At 47.3% G+C, this 16,478-nt stretch overlaps 5 protein-coding genes across 5 annotated transcripts; 3 read left to right on the plus strand and 2 right to left on the minus strand.

Moving 5' to 3' along the window:
* Window positions 1-240: 240 nt before the first annotated feature.
* Window positions 241-1,836, plus strand: N7520_010894 (uncharacterized protein; the record flags this gene model as incomplete). Its single annotated transcript, XM_057144827.1, has 1 exon — window positions 241-1,836. One exon carries the CDS (start codon window positions 241-243, stop codon window positions 1,834-1,836), a length of 1,596 nt encoding a protein of 531 aa, XP_056990581.1.
* An 862-nt stretch (window positions 1,837-2,698) lies between these two features.
* On the minus strand, window positions 2,699-4,399 carry N7520_010895 (uncharacterized protein; the record flags this gene model as incomplete). Its single annotated transcript, XM_057144828.1, has 4 exons — window positions 2,699-3,065; window positions 3,118-3,609; window positions 3,659-4,220; window positions 4,273-4,399. 4 exons carry the CDS (start codon window positions 4,397-4,399, stop codon window positions 2,699-2,701), a joined length of 1,548 nt encoding a protein of 515 aa, XP_056990582.1.
* A 596-nt stretch (window positions 4,400-4,995) lies between these two features.
* N7520_010896 (beta-glucosidase) lies at window positions 4,996-7,232 on the plus strand (the record flags this gene model as incomplete). Its single annotated transcript, XM_057144829.1, has 3 exons — window positions 4,996-5,083; window positions 5,145-7,188; window positions 7,220-7,232. 3 exons carry the CDS (start codon window positions 4,996-4,998, stop codon window positions 7,230-7,232), a joined length of 2,145 nt encoding a protein of 714 aa, XP_056990583.1.
* A 3,474-nt stretch (window positions 7,233-10,706) lies between these two features.
* On the plus strand, window positions 10,707-13,134 carry N7520_010897 (putative C6 transcription factor; the record flags this gene model as incomplete). The annotated part of the gene is made up of 4 exons (XM_057144830.1): window positions 10,707-11,092; window positions 11,146-11,269; window positions 11,362-11,996; window positions 12,066-13,134. 4 exons carry the CDS (start codon window positions 10,707-10,709, stop codon window positions 13,132-13,134), a joined length of 2,214 nt encoding a protein of 737 aa, XP_056990584.1.
* An 801-nt stretch (window positions 13,135-13,935) lies between these two features.
* N7520_010898 (FAD-binding oxidoreductase) lies at window positions 13,936-15,399 on the minus strand (the record flags this gene model as incomplete). Its single annotated transcript, XM_057144831.1, has 1 exon — window positions 13,936-15,399. The coding sequence occupies one exon, from the start codon at window positions 15,397-15,399 to the stop codon at window positions 13,936-13,938; it is 1,464 nt and encodes a 487-aa protein (XP_056990585.1).
* Window positions 15,400-16,478: the final 1,079 nt, after the last annotated feature.

A 16,478-nucleotide genomic window follows, 5' to 3' on the forward strand; every position in this document is an offset into this window, starting at 1 on the left:
GAGGCTATCCACAAGACGCGGTCACCTGGCGCAACCACGACGCTCCAGAGGGGGACTGAATCGCCAAGAGAGGTGGTGGACTCTCCACAAACTTCGGATTCGTTACATGAGACTCCACTGGCCGAAACATGTAATGACGATGGTTCAATTACTTTGAGTCCTCTAAAGGTTAGGTCCCTTCTGGAAACCGATGTGCAACATGAGGATGGTAATGACTTGAGGTCTTTGCATGCATTAAACATGGACAGGGATCAGTCCCTAGGGCTCACAGCTCCGGTTCAGACCGAGCCCATTCTCCATTGGACGAACCAATCCCCAGATACCACATTCGACGATGATTTGCTTCGATGGATACGGGAGCCGTGTCTATTTGAGGATATGCGCTTTGATGAAGATATCATGTCGGTACTACTGGAATCGGGATCAATGCCGCCCTTCAATGCCGCACCACTTCTCGCCATGGATATAGATACAGATCAAGCAACCTCAGATCTCAATAATCGAAGCGCCAATGGCTCCGATGGCCGGGGTGGAATAATGGGTCGACCAGCATCACCTCCGAATGAAGCCTCCGAAGAAGACAAATGGCCCTACAGATGGGATCCTGGGTCTCAACCGATCACCGCCGCTAAGCCCATTGAACTGCCTCAAAACCATCCATTGAGATGTAATCATGAGACTCAATTTGATATATCAAACCAGCGGTACCAAAAGGTCATCGCCTTCCTTCTGGAACCAGCAAGAAGGGGATTCAACTTCCACTCACTTCATTTCCCAGACCTGAAGACCACGAATATTTTTATAAGACTGTTTTTCACTTGTTTCGAACACCAGATGCCTGTCATACATCGCCCATCTTTGCAGTCGTGTGATAGTTTGCCTGATCCCCTTCTAGCCGCAATAATTGCCATTGGAGCTATATACAGCCGAGAACGACACACCTGCCGTTTCTCAATTGTACTCATCGACATGGCAAGGCTGGGCTCACAGATTGTCCTCGAGATGAATAACAAGCTTATGAGAGACCCTATGTTTGTCTATGCCCTGGCACTTCTCTGCTACGCAGGCCTCTGGTGCGGCAACAAACGATTGTTTGAGCTCTCTGAGAGCATTCGCGCCGCAGTGGTCACTTACTGTCGCCAAATCCGTAATAGCGAATGCAGCTTTGCAAGAGAAGATGTCAAGAGATTCGGCACGACCTTTGAAGGCCAGTGGCAAACATGGATTTTGAAAGAGTCCAGAAAGAGGCTGCTGTGGGTTATTTACAGTCTCGACTGTATGTTCCCATGTTTGCTGTACCTACCGGCCTCAATAAGCCTGGCAGAATCTATGACAATGGAGTGTCCCTGTGATGAGGAATTCTGGAATGCTGCAACTGTCAATCGTTGGAAATCCTTACTTGGCTCTGCATCTGTTCCACCTGCAAGAACCTTCGCTTCTGCCGTGAGCCCTTTTCTGGGGCCTATAAGTCCTGGAAGTACTTCTTACAGCACCTCTTCCGATGAAATCCTTCGGCAGACCTCTATATCATCTTCGATAGGTCTCAATTCTTGGACTCGACATCTTGTTCTTACTAATATCCTGGTACATATATTTGAACTGTCTGAGCAGATTTCTATGGTATCCGAGGCAACTCTTGATACAGGGATATGGCAGATACCAGGTGCAAAAGAAGCACACTCCCCCACATATTCGATGGGGCCTGAAATAAAACCACACTATGACTATCTGGCGACAAGATACCTGTCAAGCCGACAAAGAGGATCTACATTATCACCCCCGGAACAAGAAGTGTGCAGAGCACTCGCGAAACGCAAGGAAATTCTTTCAAGTTAGTCATTCTCATGTCGCTGGTTTACAATCTACTTCTAACCAATCGTTTTCTAGAAATGTTAAACGCTTGGGAACAAGCCTACGCATTAGTACCTGCCCCAGACGTGGCTGTATATGCAACATCAAGGCATTTCCACAAAAATTCTCAAGCCCATCTTCGCCTCGGTCGTCTCACTCTTCATGTCCCTATTCTCGACCTTCAAAATGCAATTGGAAAGTCCGGAGCATCCGAGATCTGCCCTGCAATTAATGTGATGCATGTAATCCTGAAAGAGCACCCCGAGGATATTGGATCAATACTCCTACATTGTCTGGGGATTATTCGAGATCTAGGGGTACAGCCTTCCTTGCCCACTAGCGGATCGAATCCACGAATGATAGAACCGCCTGAGTTAATCGCCTGCTTTCTTGGCGAGATTTTCGTCTGGACACTTGTTAGCTGTGCAGATGCGACACAAGCTGGCTTTCTTAGAGACAAGATTGCAGAGTTTGGGGAGTCAGATGGATTTTTTGCTGTTGTAAAGCAGGTTTTAACTTGTGCTTCAGATCAACCATCAAGTTACAAGGAGAATATTTCTCAACCCAACTTAATTATGTTTGCTGCAGCAGATGTGATTAGCAAAATGACGCCGTGGAACGCGTCGCTTAATTTGGCCTTGCTTTTATGTCATCGGGGACAGGCTTCTACGACTCGCAAGAACGAAGTTCATAGCTAGTTTCATCCACTCCGCTAGTAATTTTTACCCCTGAATTCTTCCAAATGTTACAAATATCCCTTGGTTTGAATACTTGAGTAGAGGACAAAAATCCAATCGCTGGATTTCATTTGAAGTGCAACATTAAATACAGAGTAGCTGGTAATCAATCAAGCTTCATCCGGACCTGTTATAGCCAGCTTATGAGTTGCAAACTTTCTGGCAGGCACCTTTGCTTCATAAAGGTTGTCAATATCTTCAGTTGACAGTCCAGTAGTATCTGGAACCAAGGACCATACGCCCCAGATAAGCAACACTGTGGCACCAGCAAAGACTAAACCAGTCCGGGCACCCAGATTGCCAGAGTCAACGTTATACATGTACGGCACCACAAATGTGATGAGCCACGTTGTGAATGTCTGAGACATGATTCCAAGTGACATGGACTTAGCGCGCAGTCGGTAACTGGAGATCTCAGCTGCAATAGACCAGCCGGGGCTTTGCATGAGACAAGCCTGCAAGGAGATGAGGACATTCCTGTTTATAAGTTAGCATAGAGTATCCAAACTCTAGTCGATGTAGTGCTTACATGAAGATTGCAATGGCCCACTTGGGACCGGTTCCGTTGGCCCAATACAGACAACCCACGATCAAATTGAAGAGCAGGTTGATAACGCATCCCCAGAGCAAAATGTTTCTGCGCCGCACCTTCTTGAGAATAATTCCACCGCCGATGATGAGGAAGATGGCAAGCCCGAAGCCGCCAATAGAGATATCGAAGACGTGAACTGTGGGAAGACCGACGGAGATGAGGAAGTAGATCGACTGAGTGAGGAAAGGTCCACCGCCTAAATTGACAAGACCGAAGAGGAACATCATGGTGATTGTTCTCTTCAAGTCAACTCCCTGGAAACATTCGATGTAGCTTGATTGGTTTGCCTCGCGCTGTGCGTTTTCCTCCTCAATGGTCTTCACCAAGTGATTGTAGCGCTCCTCACGATCCGCATCGTCGCGGTAGAGCCATTGAAACATCTTCTTTGCACCCTCTTCGTTCTTATTGATAATGCAATAGACAGGGGACCTTGGAATAATTAGTGATGACCGACCAACATAGGATATGAAATACGTACTCTGGTGCGATCGCAAACGCAACGATGACAAGGCCGGCCACGCCCCATTGAATGGCGAACACCGTACGAAATGCCTTCTCGGTCAAGTCGGTGACAAAAATTCGGATAATACCCATCGCCAAAGCTTGCATGATAAGGATAAATACAACGAATGTTTGCTGAACAGCAGGGACAAGCGTTGGAGGAACGACCTCCGAGGCATAAGTCATGCCAGTGGACATAGCCATGCCAATGCCAAGTCCTCCAACAATCTTGCCTCCAAGTAGCGAGCTCCGTGTGTGAGCAGTATATTGTACCGATGCACCTGCCACGGCAATGACACCTGCAATGATGCCGGTCCATTTGCGACCAATGCGATCAGCCAGGAAGCCTGTGCCGGTAGCCGAGAGTGCCTGGGCGAGGGAAGACATGGATGTCCACAATGCAGTCCACAATGATGGAAGGTATAATCCGGATGCATCTTCAGCACCGAAGTACATCATGAACGCCGGCATAGAAATCGAAGCACCGTTAACAATCGTGTCGTAGCCGAACATCGTACCCGCGCTGAAGGAGAGACTACCTGAGTACAATGTAAGCTATGGCGTGAGCAAAATAGATGTATCAGATCTTACATATCAACAATGCTCTCCAATGCGTCTTGAAAGTATCAGTAATACTCAATTCCTTATCTGCTTGCAGGAACCGGGGCTCCTCCCACTCAAACTCGAGATGGGCAGAGGATGACTTAAGATCGGTCATGATTAACAACAACTTTGGTGAATATGTGGATAGTCCTGGTCCTTGATAGAATGGACACCAGGCGACCTTAAATGGATCGAACGCCTTGCACGCATATCAAAAATCTGGGGAAACTCCGGGGTCTACGACTGCCGTCCCCACATTGGCAAAGGGCGGAGTGGACAGTGGACAGTGGACAGTCGGATTACCCGAATATCCCTAGTATGCGTATGTCCTCGAGTGGCGTGGACAGGCATCCAATTAAAAGGCCGCAAATGTTCTCCTCGTTCGTTACTAATCCGTATTGATTGTAGATCAAAGAAACCATGTCTGTTGAATCACTAGTCCGGTCGCTTTCTCTCGAGGAAAAGGTTTCCTTATTGGCGGGTGCATCCTATTGGCACACCGCTAGCTTGCCAGACCACGGCATCAAGCCGATTAAGGTGAGCATATTTCATACTTGGAGTGTTACGAACCCCGGATGCTAATGAATTGTTTAGTATAGTGATGGTCCAAACGGCGTTCGTGGAGAGTCCATTCACGCGTCAAGCAAAGCGACATGTTTTCCTTGCGCGGCTTGCGTGGGATCCACATTTAACACCGATCTAGCCCTCAGAATGGGCAAGGTGATTGGAACAGAATGTAATGCGAAGAATGTTGGTCTTCTTCTTGGACCCACTGTGAATTTGCATCGGTCGCCTTTGGGTAAGCAGGCCTTCGTGCTCCAATGGCGAGTACAGAAATTAACACTGATGGCGGTTTGAAGGAGGAAGGAATTTCGAAGCATACTCCGAAGATCCAACACTTTCTGGATTGTTAGGAGCTGCCTTTGTGAATGGAGTTCAATCGCAGGGTGTCTCAGCATGCCCTAAGCATTTCGTCGGCAATGAATGCGAAACCAATCGGAAAATTTCCAACACGATTGTTGAAGAAAAGACACTGCGAGAGCTTTATGCGTATGCCTTCCAGGTTTTGTTGAAGGATTCGACTCCTTGGGCGATTATGACCTCGTCAGTATACCGGACTCAACATCGATCGCTTCAGGGTACTGAAATTTTTGATAGGTATAACCTCGTGAATGGGGTGTTCATGTCAGAAAATGAAACACTGCTGCAGAATTTGCTCCGAAAAGAGTGGGGCTTCAAGGGCGCAATAGTATCCGATTTTGAGGGCGTCTATTCAACAGTACCCTCGGTGCTGGCAGGTGTCGCTCTTGAACTGCCCGGACCTGCTCGATTCCGAGGTAATCATCTCTTGAAAGCTGTCAGCAGTGGTCAAATTTCCGAATCTCAGATTGACTCTTTGGCAAAGGATGTAATCAGTCTGGCATCAAAGGTGAGCAGCAAGGCTGATGCTGGTTCAGAGAAAGATATCCCCAGAGACGAAGAGACAGCCGCACTTCTTCGGCAGATTGCCAATGAGGGAATCGTTCTTCTCAAAAACAAAACAAAAACACTTCCAATCTTTCCATGCACAAACCCAAGAATTGCAATTTTTGGGTCTCCAGCAACCATGCCAATCATCCATGGAGGTGGCAGCGCATCGCTGACCCCTTCATACGTGGTTACTCCTTTACAGGCACTACAAGAGAGATTTGGCAAGGATAATATCAAATACCATGCCGGAGTGCCTATCTTCAAGAAGATCCCATCCGCTCCACTATCATTGATGACAACCGAAAGTGATGGGAAGCCCGGCGTGGACTGCTACTGGTATAATGGATGGACAATCGGAGAGAATCAAGTACACCATGAGGTCCTGGAAGCCACACAGACTCTGGTGATTGAGTCTCGTATCTCCGAGCTCACTTCGAAGCACTGCAGCCAGATGAGCTTCGTTATTCGGCCTAAAACAACAGGGATCCACGCATTTGGCGTGACCGCATGTGGAGAGAGTATCCTTCGCGTGGATGGTGAAATTCTTCTGAAGCACGATGGTTTCAAGGATTGCCGAGTTGAATATGTTATGCAACCGGGAGATTATGAAGTAAGAGCCAATCTCAAAATGGTATCTGGTCAAGAGTATCACGTCACAGTCGATACCCTCTCAACCACAGCTCCGATCCCGTCACCAATTTTCAAGATAACGCCTCAAGCTACCCGGGTTGGATTCTACGAGAATCTCGATAGTCCCATTGGAGAAGACATGTTGCAACTTGCGGTTGAAAGCGACATTTCCATCATTTTCACTGCAAACAATAAAGAATTTGAGTCCGAATCATTTGACCGTTTGTCAATGTCGCTGTCTCCTCTGCAGGATGAACTGATCCGCGTGGTTGCCGGCGCAGCACCAAAATCAGTACTGGTTAACCAGACTGGGTCACCTATTGCCATGCCGTGGATTGAAGACGTAGATGCGATTCTCCAATGCTGGTACGCGGGTCAGGAGGTGGGAAATGCGCTGGCGGATATCATAAGCGGTGATTTGAGTCCTTCGGGCAAACTCCCTGTCACATTTCCCCGGCGCATCGAAGATTCACCATCCTTTGGTAACTTTCCTACGGATCATGAGATGAAAATTTGTTATGAAGAGGGCCTTGAGATGGGATATCGTGCTCGCAAAAAGCCTGCACCGCTGTTTTGTTTCGGATTTGGACTCTCCTATACCAAGTTCAAGTTTACCGAACTGGTTCTTAAGGGACTATCTGGTACTTCGCCAGTTGAAATGACCCTTACAACAACGGTAACTAATATTGGGTCCGTCGCTGGAAGAGAGGTGGTACAGATTTATGTGAATGGCATTTTGAAGAAATTCAGTGGAGTGATGTTGAGCCCAGGAGAAAGCCAAGACGTTGAAATCTGTTTGGATAAGTATGCATTCAGTGAGTGGGAATCGACCCAGGGCTCATGGGTAGTGAAGGCCCGAAATTATCTTGTCGAGCTACGACAGGACGCCAATACATTGATATCATCAGTTACACACAAAATCGAGAAACAAAGTTCTTGGACTGGGCTTTGAATTGTGACGCAAGCTGGATCTAAGTTGGGATGTATCGATTGTGCCTAATCTCACCGAGTACTTAGAAGACCTCGTGAATGGCCTTATTTGCATCACTCATGAGTTCACTCACAAAATCACTGGTTATTCTAGTGCAATCCACAGTTTATTTGAGATAAAACTGACTGTATATTCATTCTCAGCGAATAGACAATGTATTTAAAAATAATGATAGAAAAATATATATATATATATATATCTAACCCAGAGGCACTCCTCTTTTGTCTTTGTTGGTCACTTTGGAGGGGTCTGCTCTGAGCTGATGTTTCCCGGTACTAATTGACAACACAATTCAAGTCCCATGGGGTAACTTGTTTGGTCACGTATAGTGCCAGCTGGTGGGAGTGTTAACCACTCGGCCACGCGGATGTCAATTGTTAATTATGCTCCCCATAAGTCAGTTTTAACCCTGTTTTATTACTTCTCTTTCCTGCGTGGGTTTTGAATGCGCTTCATCACCAGAGCAGAAGCATATAACAGTCGTTTATTCAGGCTACTCATCCATTTTCAAGACATTTTGCGGTTGAACGGTCGCAATTCCTAACTTCTCAAAAATATGAATACAAACTCTACCTACTCTTGGCTCTTGGCTCTTTTCTGATGCCAGAAATGGAGCAACGCCGATCTGGTGAACTGGGGGCGGCGTGCAGGTCCTTTCCATAGGCGCGTGTACGGAAGTATTTTCCGGCGCATTCCTCCCGGTCCCTTTCATGCTCAGCACGATTTTGCCACCTACCTGAGCATTGCACAGAGCGATGTATTTGTTTCAGAAGCTTCGAGTTAGAAATTTGGGGGATTGCCCAAACTTTCTTTCCTCCTGAAAACCTGGCGCCATTGATGTGCTTAGTCTGACCAGCCAGCCACGCTCCCATAAAGAGTCGCAATATTGATGACTCATGAATTGATATGGGCACGACCAGAATAACAAGTGTCTGTAATACTGTCCTTCATCGGACACGCAGAAACCTGCGCCTGGCTAGCCTTCATTCACTCCTGGCCACACAGACAGCTCCTACCTTATTGTTTTTGAGAGAATCTTGGGCAGTCGACACAAAGCACCATAGGGCAAGTGATCATGTGCCATCCCTACATGACTTTGACGGCCTCAATACAATCAAGCTCTGAAAAGGTACCGGCCAAAGGTTCTTGCTTCTTTGTTCTTGGTCGTTCTGATGGACTTGAAATGAACCGAACTCCATGAGAGCCTGAAACCCGGGGATATGGACGACATTTTGAGAACACCACATACATGCCACAGCATCATCTGGCGTCAACAGCCCAAATATGCTGGCTCATTGTGGAAAGAATGAATCCTAGGAGTCAGGAGTGTTGATCTGAAAGCTCAATTCTTCTCCCAGATCTAAGGAACCGATCTAGTGTTGTCCGGGGCATGTCTGACATTGTAGAACAATTCCCGAGAACGCCCGTAATTTCCAAGGCCCGTGAAAGGTCACTGAAATCCGACCAGTATCCTTTGACCTCTTGCGAACTATGCAAGGCCCGATGCTCAACCCCTCTGCCTTGCAGGCTTCCTCCAGACTTTTCTCCCGAGGAGCTTGGCTGGTCACTTGGCCCGTCTGTGGTCTTTTCATCATTTGTTGCAAGTCGTGTTCTGGCGGTGCAATTTGAAGCTAGCGCGCATGGCTGAGGGATGGACGGTGCGTGGTTGCGATTTATCTCGCCTCGACGGATTGTTGGAGGGCTTCTATGATAGACTGGGCCAGCTTCACGATCATGGCCACCAGCACCATGCTGCAGAAATTTGCTGTCTTATTCGCTTTTATCGTGGGGTTGGTGATGGGATGGGTCACAGGTATTGGTCGTATATCCTTGGCTTCGGTCGGCTTCGTGTCAGCTTCATGTCGGGTCGAGAAGCCTCGCCTTTCTTTGTGCGGTCCACAGTCTTTTCAATTTCAGGGCTCATTAAAGAACTTGAAATGGAGCATCTTCAATGATGTCCCGGATTTTGGATGGACTGTAGCACACCTTGATGCAGGATAACTCACTTACCGAAGGGTCCCTTCTCATCGTTGACTACCACCCGTTGCCCATCATCGAATCTTGTTCATCTATCTTCCAGATGACAGTTATCATGGCTTAGCATCAATGCCCAGCTGGATATTACGTCAGCTGGATATAAGCCATTTCCAATGTTTCTGGAGGCAGAATGTGTGGCCCAGGACCTGAGTTCAAGACTACCAGCCTGTATTAGCAGAAACGTGCAGTCTGGGAGTATACTCGCTGCCTATTAGGGCTTGAAGCCACCCGCTTATCCGAACCCAGATCCAGTCTCGTCTTCAGGGGCTTGTTGTTGATAGGTCCCAATGTGGAGGTATCCCCTAGGGAAACTGGATCTACCTGTCTTGCAGATGAAGGCGTGGAAGGGAGATTGAGGACAGTTCGTCTCAAGAGAAAGAAGCAATTTTAAACAGAAATTTCGAAACCGAAGCTGCTGAGGATTGACAATTTTTGGCATTTTGAGGGGTGGGTTGTAAAGGCAAGGGAAAGGCACGGCTTGGCTTGCAATGACTGGCTCGGATGTTGATTACCGATCCAAAGGGTCCTACGGCTGGCCTCATTGTTTGATAAGGATTGGTAACACTCACGCCCATGCCATCAGCATATGCTCGTTAAGAAGACTCTTCTCATACTGAGAATAATCGAATCATTTACGACGCACTTTACACAACTTCGAAATTTTTCATTGGCGCCAAGCAGAAGTGTATATCGCTTCGCCATTCCCACATCCCTACTCATGTAACGAGGACGTACCTTGCCAGGTTCCTTGATTCAAATCGTGCAAGATGACGGCAGTTTTATTACGATTCTTGCACCATTAGAGGAAAGACAAGACGCTAACTCTCACCTGCAGCCCGCTGCCCAATACCTCCAAACATACCTGACACTCCAGTGCCAAATACAGCTTTGATATGGTACTTCTCTCTGTAACACTGAGTAAACGTTGGTCTGTTGCTGCTCGGCCCTGGTGCCAAATTCACATGGTGCCCCGTTCTCATTGGTGGTAACTGGCTGGTATGCTTCAGTGGCAAATTCACGCGGCTCTCAGATCCAGCATACCACAGCTCAGCATTTCATGGGTCGAACCCACTTCGGGATTTGCAGTTCGAACTCACTTCGGGATTTGCAGGCCGTTCTGGCTACTTTTGTGTGTTAATTTCTCCCATGCATATCCAAAGCACCCTAAGGTGGAAAATTAGGCGCAAAAGGAACGGGTTCTGTTTGATTATCAGCACCCTGATAGGGCTAATTAGCTCAAAGGGACTTTTTATCCACTGTTTTACGCTGTCGTGAAACATCGGTACACACAAACATGAGTGACCGGCCCCCCCCTCTGCCTAAGAAAGATCAGCATTCGGATGTCCCAGGCAATGAATTGTCATCGTTCTCTTACGACTGGGTGGTTCCCGGACTTACCCAGCCACTTCACGTCGAGTTTTCAGCCAATACTAACCTAATCCCTGGCCGCGAAGGCCTGGTGAGCCCCAACCCGGGAGAATGGCCTCAGAATCCGAAGGTTCCAATCCCCCGCTCCGCCCAAGCTGCAACCCCGACTACCTCTGGCCGAACTAGTCGAGCTTGCCAAAATTGCCGTGAGCAAAAGGCTAAATGCAGTGGCCATCAACCCACTTGCAAACGTTGCGAGGATGCTGGGATAAAATGTTTTTATAGCGATCGAAAAAAGGACAAGCTTGAGAAGTGTGTTCACACGCCATGGACATCAGATCTGTTCTCTAATTCAAGGTCTGTAGGGATATGGGTGATTTAAAGGCGCAAATTCAAAAATATGAAGCTCTTCTACGTGCGGCGTACTCGAGATTAGACTCGTGGTCAGCCCAATATGTTGATCAATCCTTGGGGGGACAATTAGTCGGAGTGAGTCCACACTATCTACTCATCTCATCCTTTCTGAATTCCCCCGTTTCCCCCCATCAATACTCCGTACTTACGCTCCAAACCATGACCAGCCGTCGAGCTCCGAAGCTATGGTCGGTATCAGCCACCCACTGGCTGTCACCGATCATACCGAAGAGGATTTCAATCGCGATGAAAACCAAGCACTTGGTTTTGTGGGAGAGCACTCAGAAATGACATGGCTTTATAGACTCAAGCGCGATCTCGACCAGAAAATCACAACACCCATCACAGAAACCGCCAATAGAACTTCGGTTTCATCCCTCAACTACTTTCAAGAAGACATTGAGCTATTCCGTCTCAGGGGTGTCAACGTGCTGGAAAGACCACCCCAACACATTGCAGACAAGCTCGTCGACTCTTACATCCAGATGGTTCACCCTGCCTTCCCCATTATTGGTAAGACAGTTTTTCTGAGCCAATACAAATCATTCTATTCGAATCCGACCTCGCGTCCCGGCAAGCGGTGGCTGGCGGTGCTGAACTTGGTGTTTGCCATCGCGGCGAAACACTCAACCTTAGCCAACAGTCAGTCCCAAGAAGATATTGGTGATCATTTGGTGTATTTTGCTCGAGCATGGCGATTGAGCTTGGGTGACGTTGCTTTACTGGACCATCCAAATCTCCAACAGGTACAGGTGGAGGGCCTGACTGCTTTTTACCTTCTTGCCAATGGGCAAGCTAACAGGTATTATGTTTTCCGCCCATCATCTTGTCATATTTACGTTGCCTTCTAACTCGTGTCTTTTGCATCCAGGTCTTGGCGGATGATTGGCATCTCAATTCGATCAGCGATAGCCATGGGTCTGAACCTTCGTAGCGAGAGTTCTGATGTTGCCCATGTCTCGAGAGAGACTCGATATCGTGTGTGGTGGGCGTTGTTCATGTTGGATACATTGCTGTGTGTGATGATCGGCCGCCCCCCCACCTATGGCGGTGGTTTCTGTACAACCCCCCGACCTGTCCCCTTTCGTGAAGAAGACTTTGGGGATGAAGAGGTCAGAAAAATCATAACTGACTTTGGCATGCGACAAGAACTGATGAGGTCTCTCCTCTCTTGTGGCAATTTACCTGGACAAATCGAAAGCCCCGTGGACCCTTTTCCGTCGTCGAATTTTGCATCTGGAAAAGGCAAACAAACCGCCCAAGCGAGCCCAATTAAAGCAGAAAACGTCACTCCAAATATTTCACTATACTTCTTATATGCGGTTGACTTGGCATTTCTCATGAGGGAAGCCATTGAGACCCTCTATGCTCCCAGAGCGACGCGGCGATCCTGGCCGGAGATGGAAAATACAATTTCTATCTTCAACAACAGTGCTGACAACTGGCTCTCTCATTTGCCAACACAGTTCCAATTCGCACAACTCGATTCAAACCATCCGTTTTCCCGCCAACGTGTCAGTCTCGCCTTCCACTTCTACACCACGAAACTCGTTATCACACAGCTTTGCCTCCGCCGTCTCGCCTACCAACCTCCCGAGTCAGAGTCACCAGGACCTCTCTGCTATACAATGGCGTCTACATGCGTGGAAGCAGCTCGCGGAATGATATCTCTTCTCCCTGAGAATTTGGACGCATGTTTGCTATATGAGACTTTCCCATGGTGGTGTGTCCTGCATTATGTCATGCAGTCAACTACTATTATCCTGGTTGAACTGCTCATGCGTACCAAGTCGGGCATCATTGGAGCCGCCGGGCTCTTAACGGATATACAAAAGGCGGTATGTTGGCTACACGAGATGGCTACCCGGGATCCATCCGCTCAGCGCGGTTGGTCTATCTGCATGGATATCCTATCACAAAGCGGCCTTGATCCGCAGTGAGAAGTCAGTTGACCTCCAATTTAGACTCTGCCCTATTTTCTGTCCCCTTATATCACAGGCTTGGAATTTGTGCTTCAACTGCGATCTGATACACTTTCTCCCTGCATCTATTGTGCCATGCTTTGTCACTGGATTGCCCTCTTACAGTGTGCATATGATCATCTATTTTGTTGTGAGCATTCTCCATTTAGTCTGCTAATCAACTACCAGGTCCCGTGGCTGCGTTCAATAGACACACTCGCATCTATTGAAACAGTTCACGGGCTACCATCTGATGAAGCCGTTTTCAGTAATCCTGCCTCTGTCTTTGCATACTTTGCATTAGGCTTGATCCTGCATTGCGCTATCTCCAATAAATAATACCACAGGTCACTAACAAGTTAGTAGTTTTGATTCTAACTACATACTTACATTAAATTAAATTGAATCGCCTTGAAAGATCCCTTAACCTATTTTGAACTAAAACTTTCCAAATTGAACAGCCACCCGGCTACAAATCCCAACAGGAAGAGCACCTAAACAAGGAAACATCGCATGCCCTTGCGAAAATACTTGGTTCTTGTGCCCCAACAATGACTCGATTACAGGTAACGCGCTAGACAAATTGGTGGACCTGTTTGTTCCAGTCTTGAATCCGGATTCGATAGTGGCTTCCAAGGTTCGTGAACCAGTGGTATTGACAGAAACAAATTCTCGAAGCAAAGTTTTGCGAGAAACCGGAGCAGCATTTGATCGTAAGACCTCGGGATAGGAGTAAAGGTATTAATATGTAAACCACACAATGAATTCATGGATGCTGCACTAAGCAAATGACCACCCTCCAGTATAATCCACAAAAAAGTTATCTGGATCATACTTCTTCTTAATCCCCTGCAACTTTTCAAATGTCGAAAAAGTCTGCAATGGATTCTGATCATAACTCGCATCATTGATAAACAAAGGCAACCCCTCCGCATTCCCGGTGCCCTTAACCATATCCCGATAACTAGCCTGCACAGTATCATAATCAACCTCACTCATCCCAGGCGGCGTCGTAATCAAATAGTTCAACCAGAAATACGGCCCGTCGGGCATCTGCATCGCATTCCCACCCTGCGCCTTACTCGCATCCGTAAGACTCTTCGGAACGGGCTGAAAATCCAAAGAAAGAAGCTCATAGCTCCCCTTATTCTCCTCCGCCCACTCACGCCACGTATCAAGCGCGTTCTCGTAGGAATTGTTCCCCGGGCGATGAACTCCAACGCGGAACATATTCGCACCGCGCGAGATCTCCGTCGACATCGGAATAGGCATATTGACAACATCGTTATAACTCTTTATACCCGTCGTATCGAGCAAAGCAGTAATATCCGTGAAATTCTTAAACGCGTCACCCGGATCCGACCCATCATAAACAAGGAACATGATAATCGCCTCGTCAAGATTAAGATTCAAATCCGGTGTTGGCAGTTTCTCATAAGTACCAATAATAGCAGCCTTAGGGTCGGTATTGTAGATGATGAAGTTCCCAATGGCCTCAATCACGGCATCCCGCTGCTCGAATACGTAGATCAGATTACCAGCCCAGAACTCGCCGATCGGCCGGCTCTGGACTGTGTATTTCGTTACAACGCCGTACGCATTTCCGCCACCGCCTCGTGAGGCGAAGAATAGATCAGCGTTTGTCTCGTTGGATGCTGTGACGATTTGCCCGTCTGGAAGGACGATTTCTAGTTCGCGGAAAGAATCACAGGCGAGTCCGTATTGGGGTGATAGGTAGCTCATTCCGCCGCCTAGGGCGAGACCTGTTCCTACGCCTGCTAGGCGGGCCCCGACGACTGTGCGGTTCCACTGTGCGAAGTATTCGTATATGTCGCCGAAGACGCCGCCTGGTTCGTATGTTGCCAGGGTGGTTTCTGTGTCGTAGGATTTGGCGGTCATGCTGTTTAGGTCTAGGAGAACGCCTGCCTCGACGGATGAATAGAATGTGTTGGGGTTATGACCGCCGGCTTTGATTGCGAAGCGACTTCCTGCGGCACGGATTGCTTGTAGACATATGGATACATCTTGAGCAGAGCTGGGGAAGACGATGCAAGTTGGTTTATAGCTGTCTTGAATTGTGTTCCAGTATTCGAGGCTTTCGGTGTAATCCAGGCTCAGTTGGTTAGTGTTGACTTTGGATGAGCCTAATTGGGTCGTGATGTTTGTGCAGGCTGCCGTTCCTGCTGCCGTTGCCGTGACTGATATGGCAAATTCAGCTAGTAGGGGTATTATAAAGGGTATCATAGTGCTGGATGGAAATGTGGTGAATTATGGAATGAGTTATGGGGTGTTGGAGAAGTTTAAATAAGCTGGCATTTTTATTTAAGAACACACTCTTCACATTCCAATTCATTTCACATGGAAATCCCCATTTTTAAATAGTAAAGGTCCTCGGTACAAGTGTATACACGGGAACATTGAATAGGGATACGTCGAAAATACGATAACTTGAAAAAATGGTTCCTGAATAGGTTCCATGGGCGACGATCACAATCAGGTAGGCGGCCAGGTACAAAACCTTACCCCACATACATACTAACTAGGAGAGAACATGTTTATTTTTAATTTTTATTCTTCACTATCAAACTTTGTATGCAATCTTTTCCCCACTTCAATGTTTGCTCGTTTAACTAATAGTAGCTGTGCCGGTGTCTCACCTGCTATATTCCGCTCATCCATTAAGTGCTCAGCTTCTCGCAGTTTTGAAAGATTTTATCATGAGTCTGAACCTTCTCCGATAGTGTCGGCCATCCAATAGTTCCATCTTCCTTTTCAAGAAATGGATACCATGAAATTCACAGCGATATAAATTTGCCACCTCGTTGACTGCGATGATGAATTGCACTAGGCTTTGCCAGCCATCATCGTACATGGCACTCCTGTCCACCGAAATCACAGGTGGAGCAAAATGGCTTGGAGAAAATTACTACATGAGATTGTGAATCAATTGTATCAAAACACAAAATGCAAACTGATTCAAAGGCCAATGTTGAAGCCGGAATTCAGAAATGGCGAGAAAAAGAAGATAAGCCAAAAAAGAGGAAGTGGGCTAACACTTGTGAAATTGTCTCAAGGAAACAGAGGAGAGCAATTTGTTCCTCACGAGCCGAAAAAAAAAATGAATGTTCATTATAATTGTTGAAAGAAGACTTGACTTGAAGGTCATGTGATCGTGGTTAATTTACCATTTGAATTGCATTAATTTAAAAATGAATCACAGGCCAGTTTGCATTTGAAAGAAAATTGACCACTCCCAGTTAGGGCTCGGGCCTACACGGTAAGCCCCGCGGCCCCCGCCCCAGATTTTCACGTGGTCGAGTGGA

The sequence above is a fragment of the Penicillium odoratum genome (assembly GCF_028828045.1).
Source record: "Penicillium odoratum strain IBT 22623 chromosome Unknown utg000008l_segment0_segment0, whole genome shotgun sequence".
NCBI classification, from domain to species: domain Eukaryota; kingdom Fungi; phylum Ascomycota; class Eurotiomycetes; order Eurotiales; family Aspergillaceae; genus Penicillium; species Penicillium odoratum.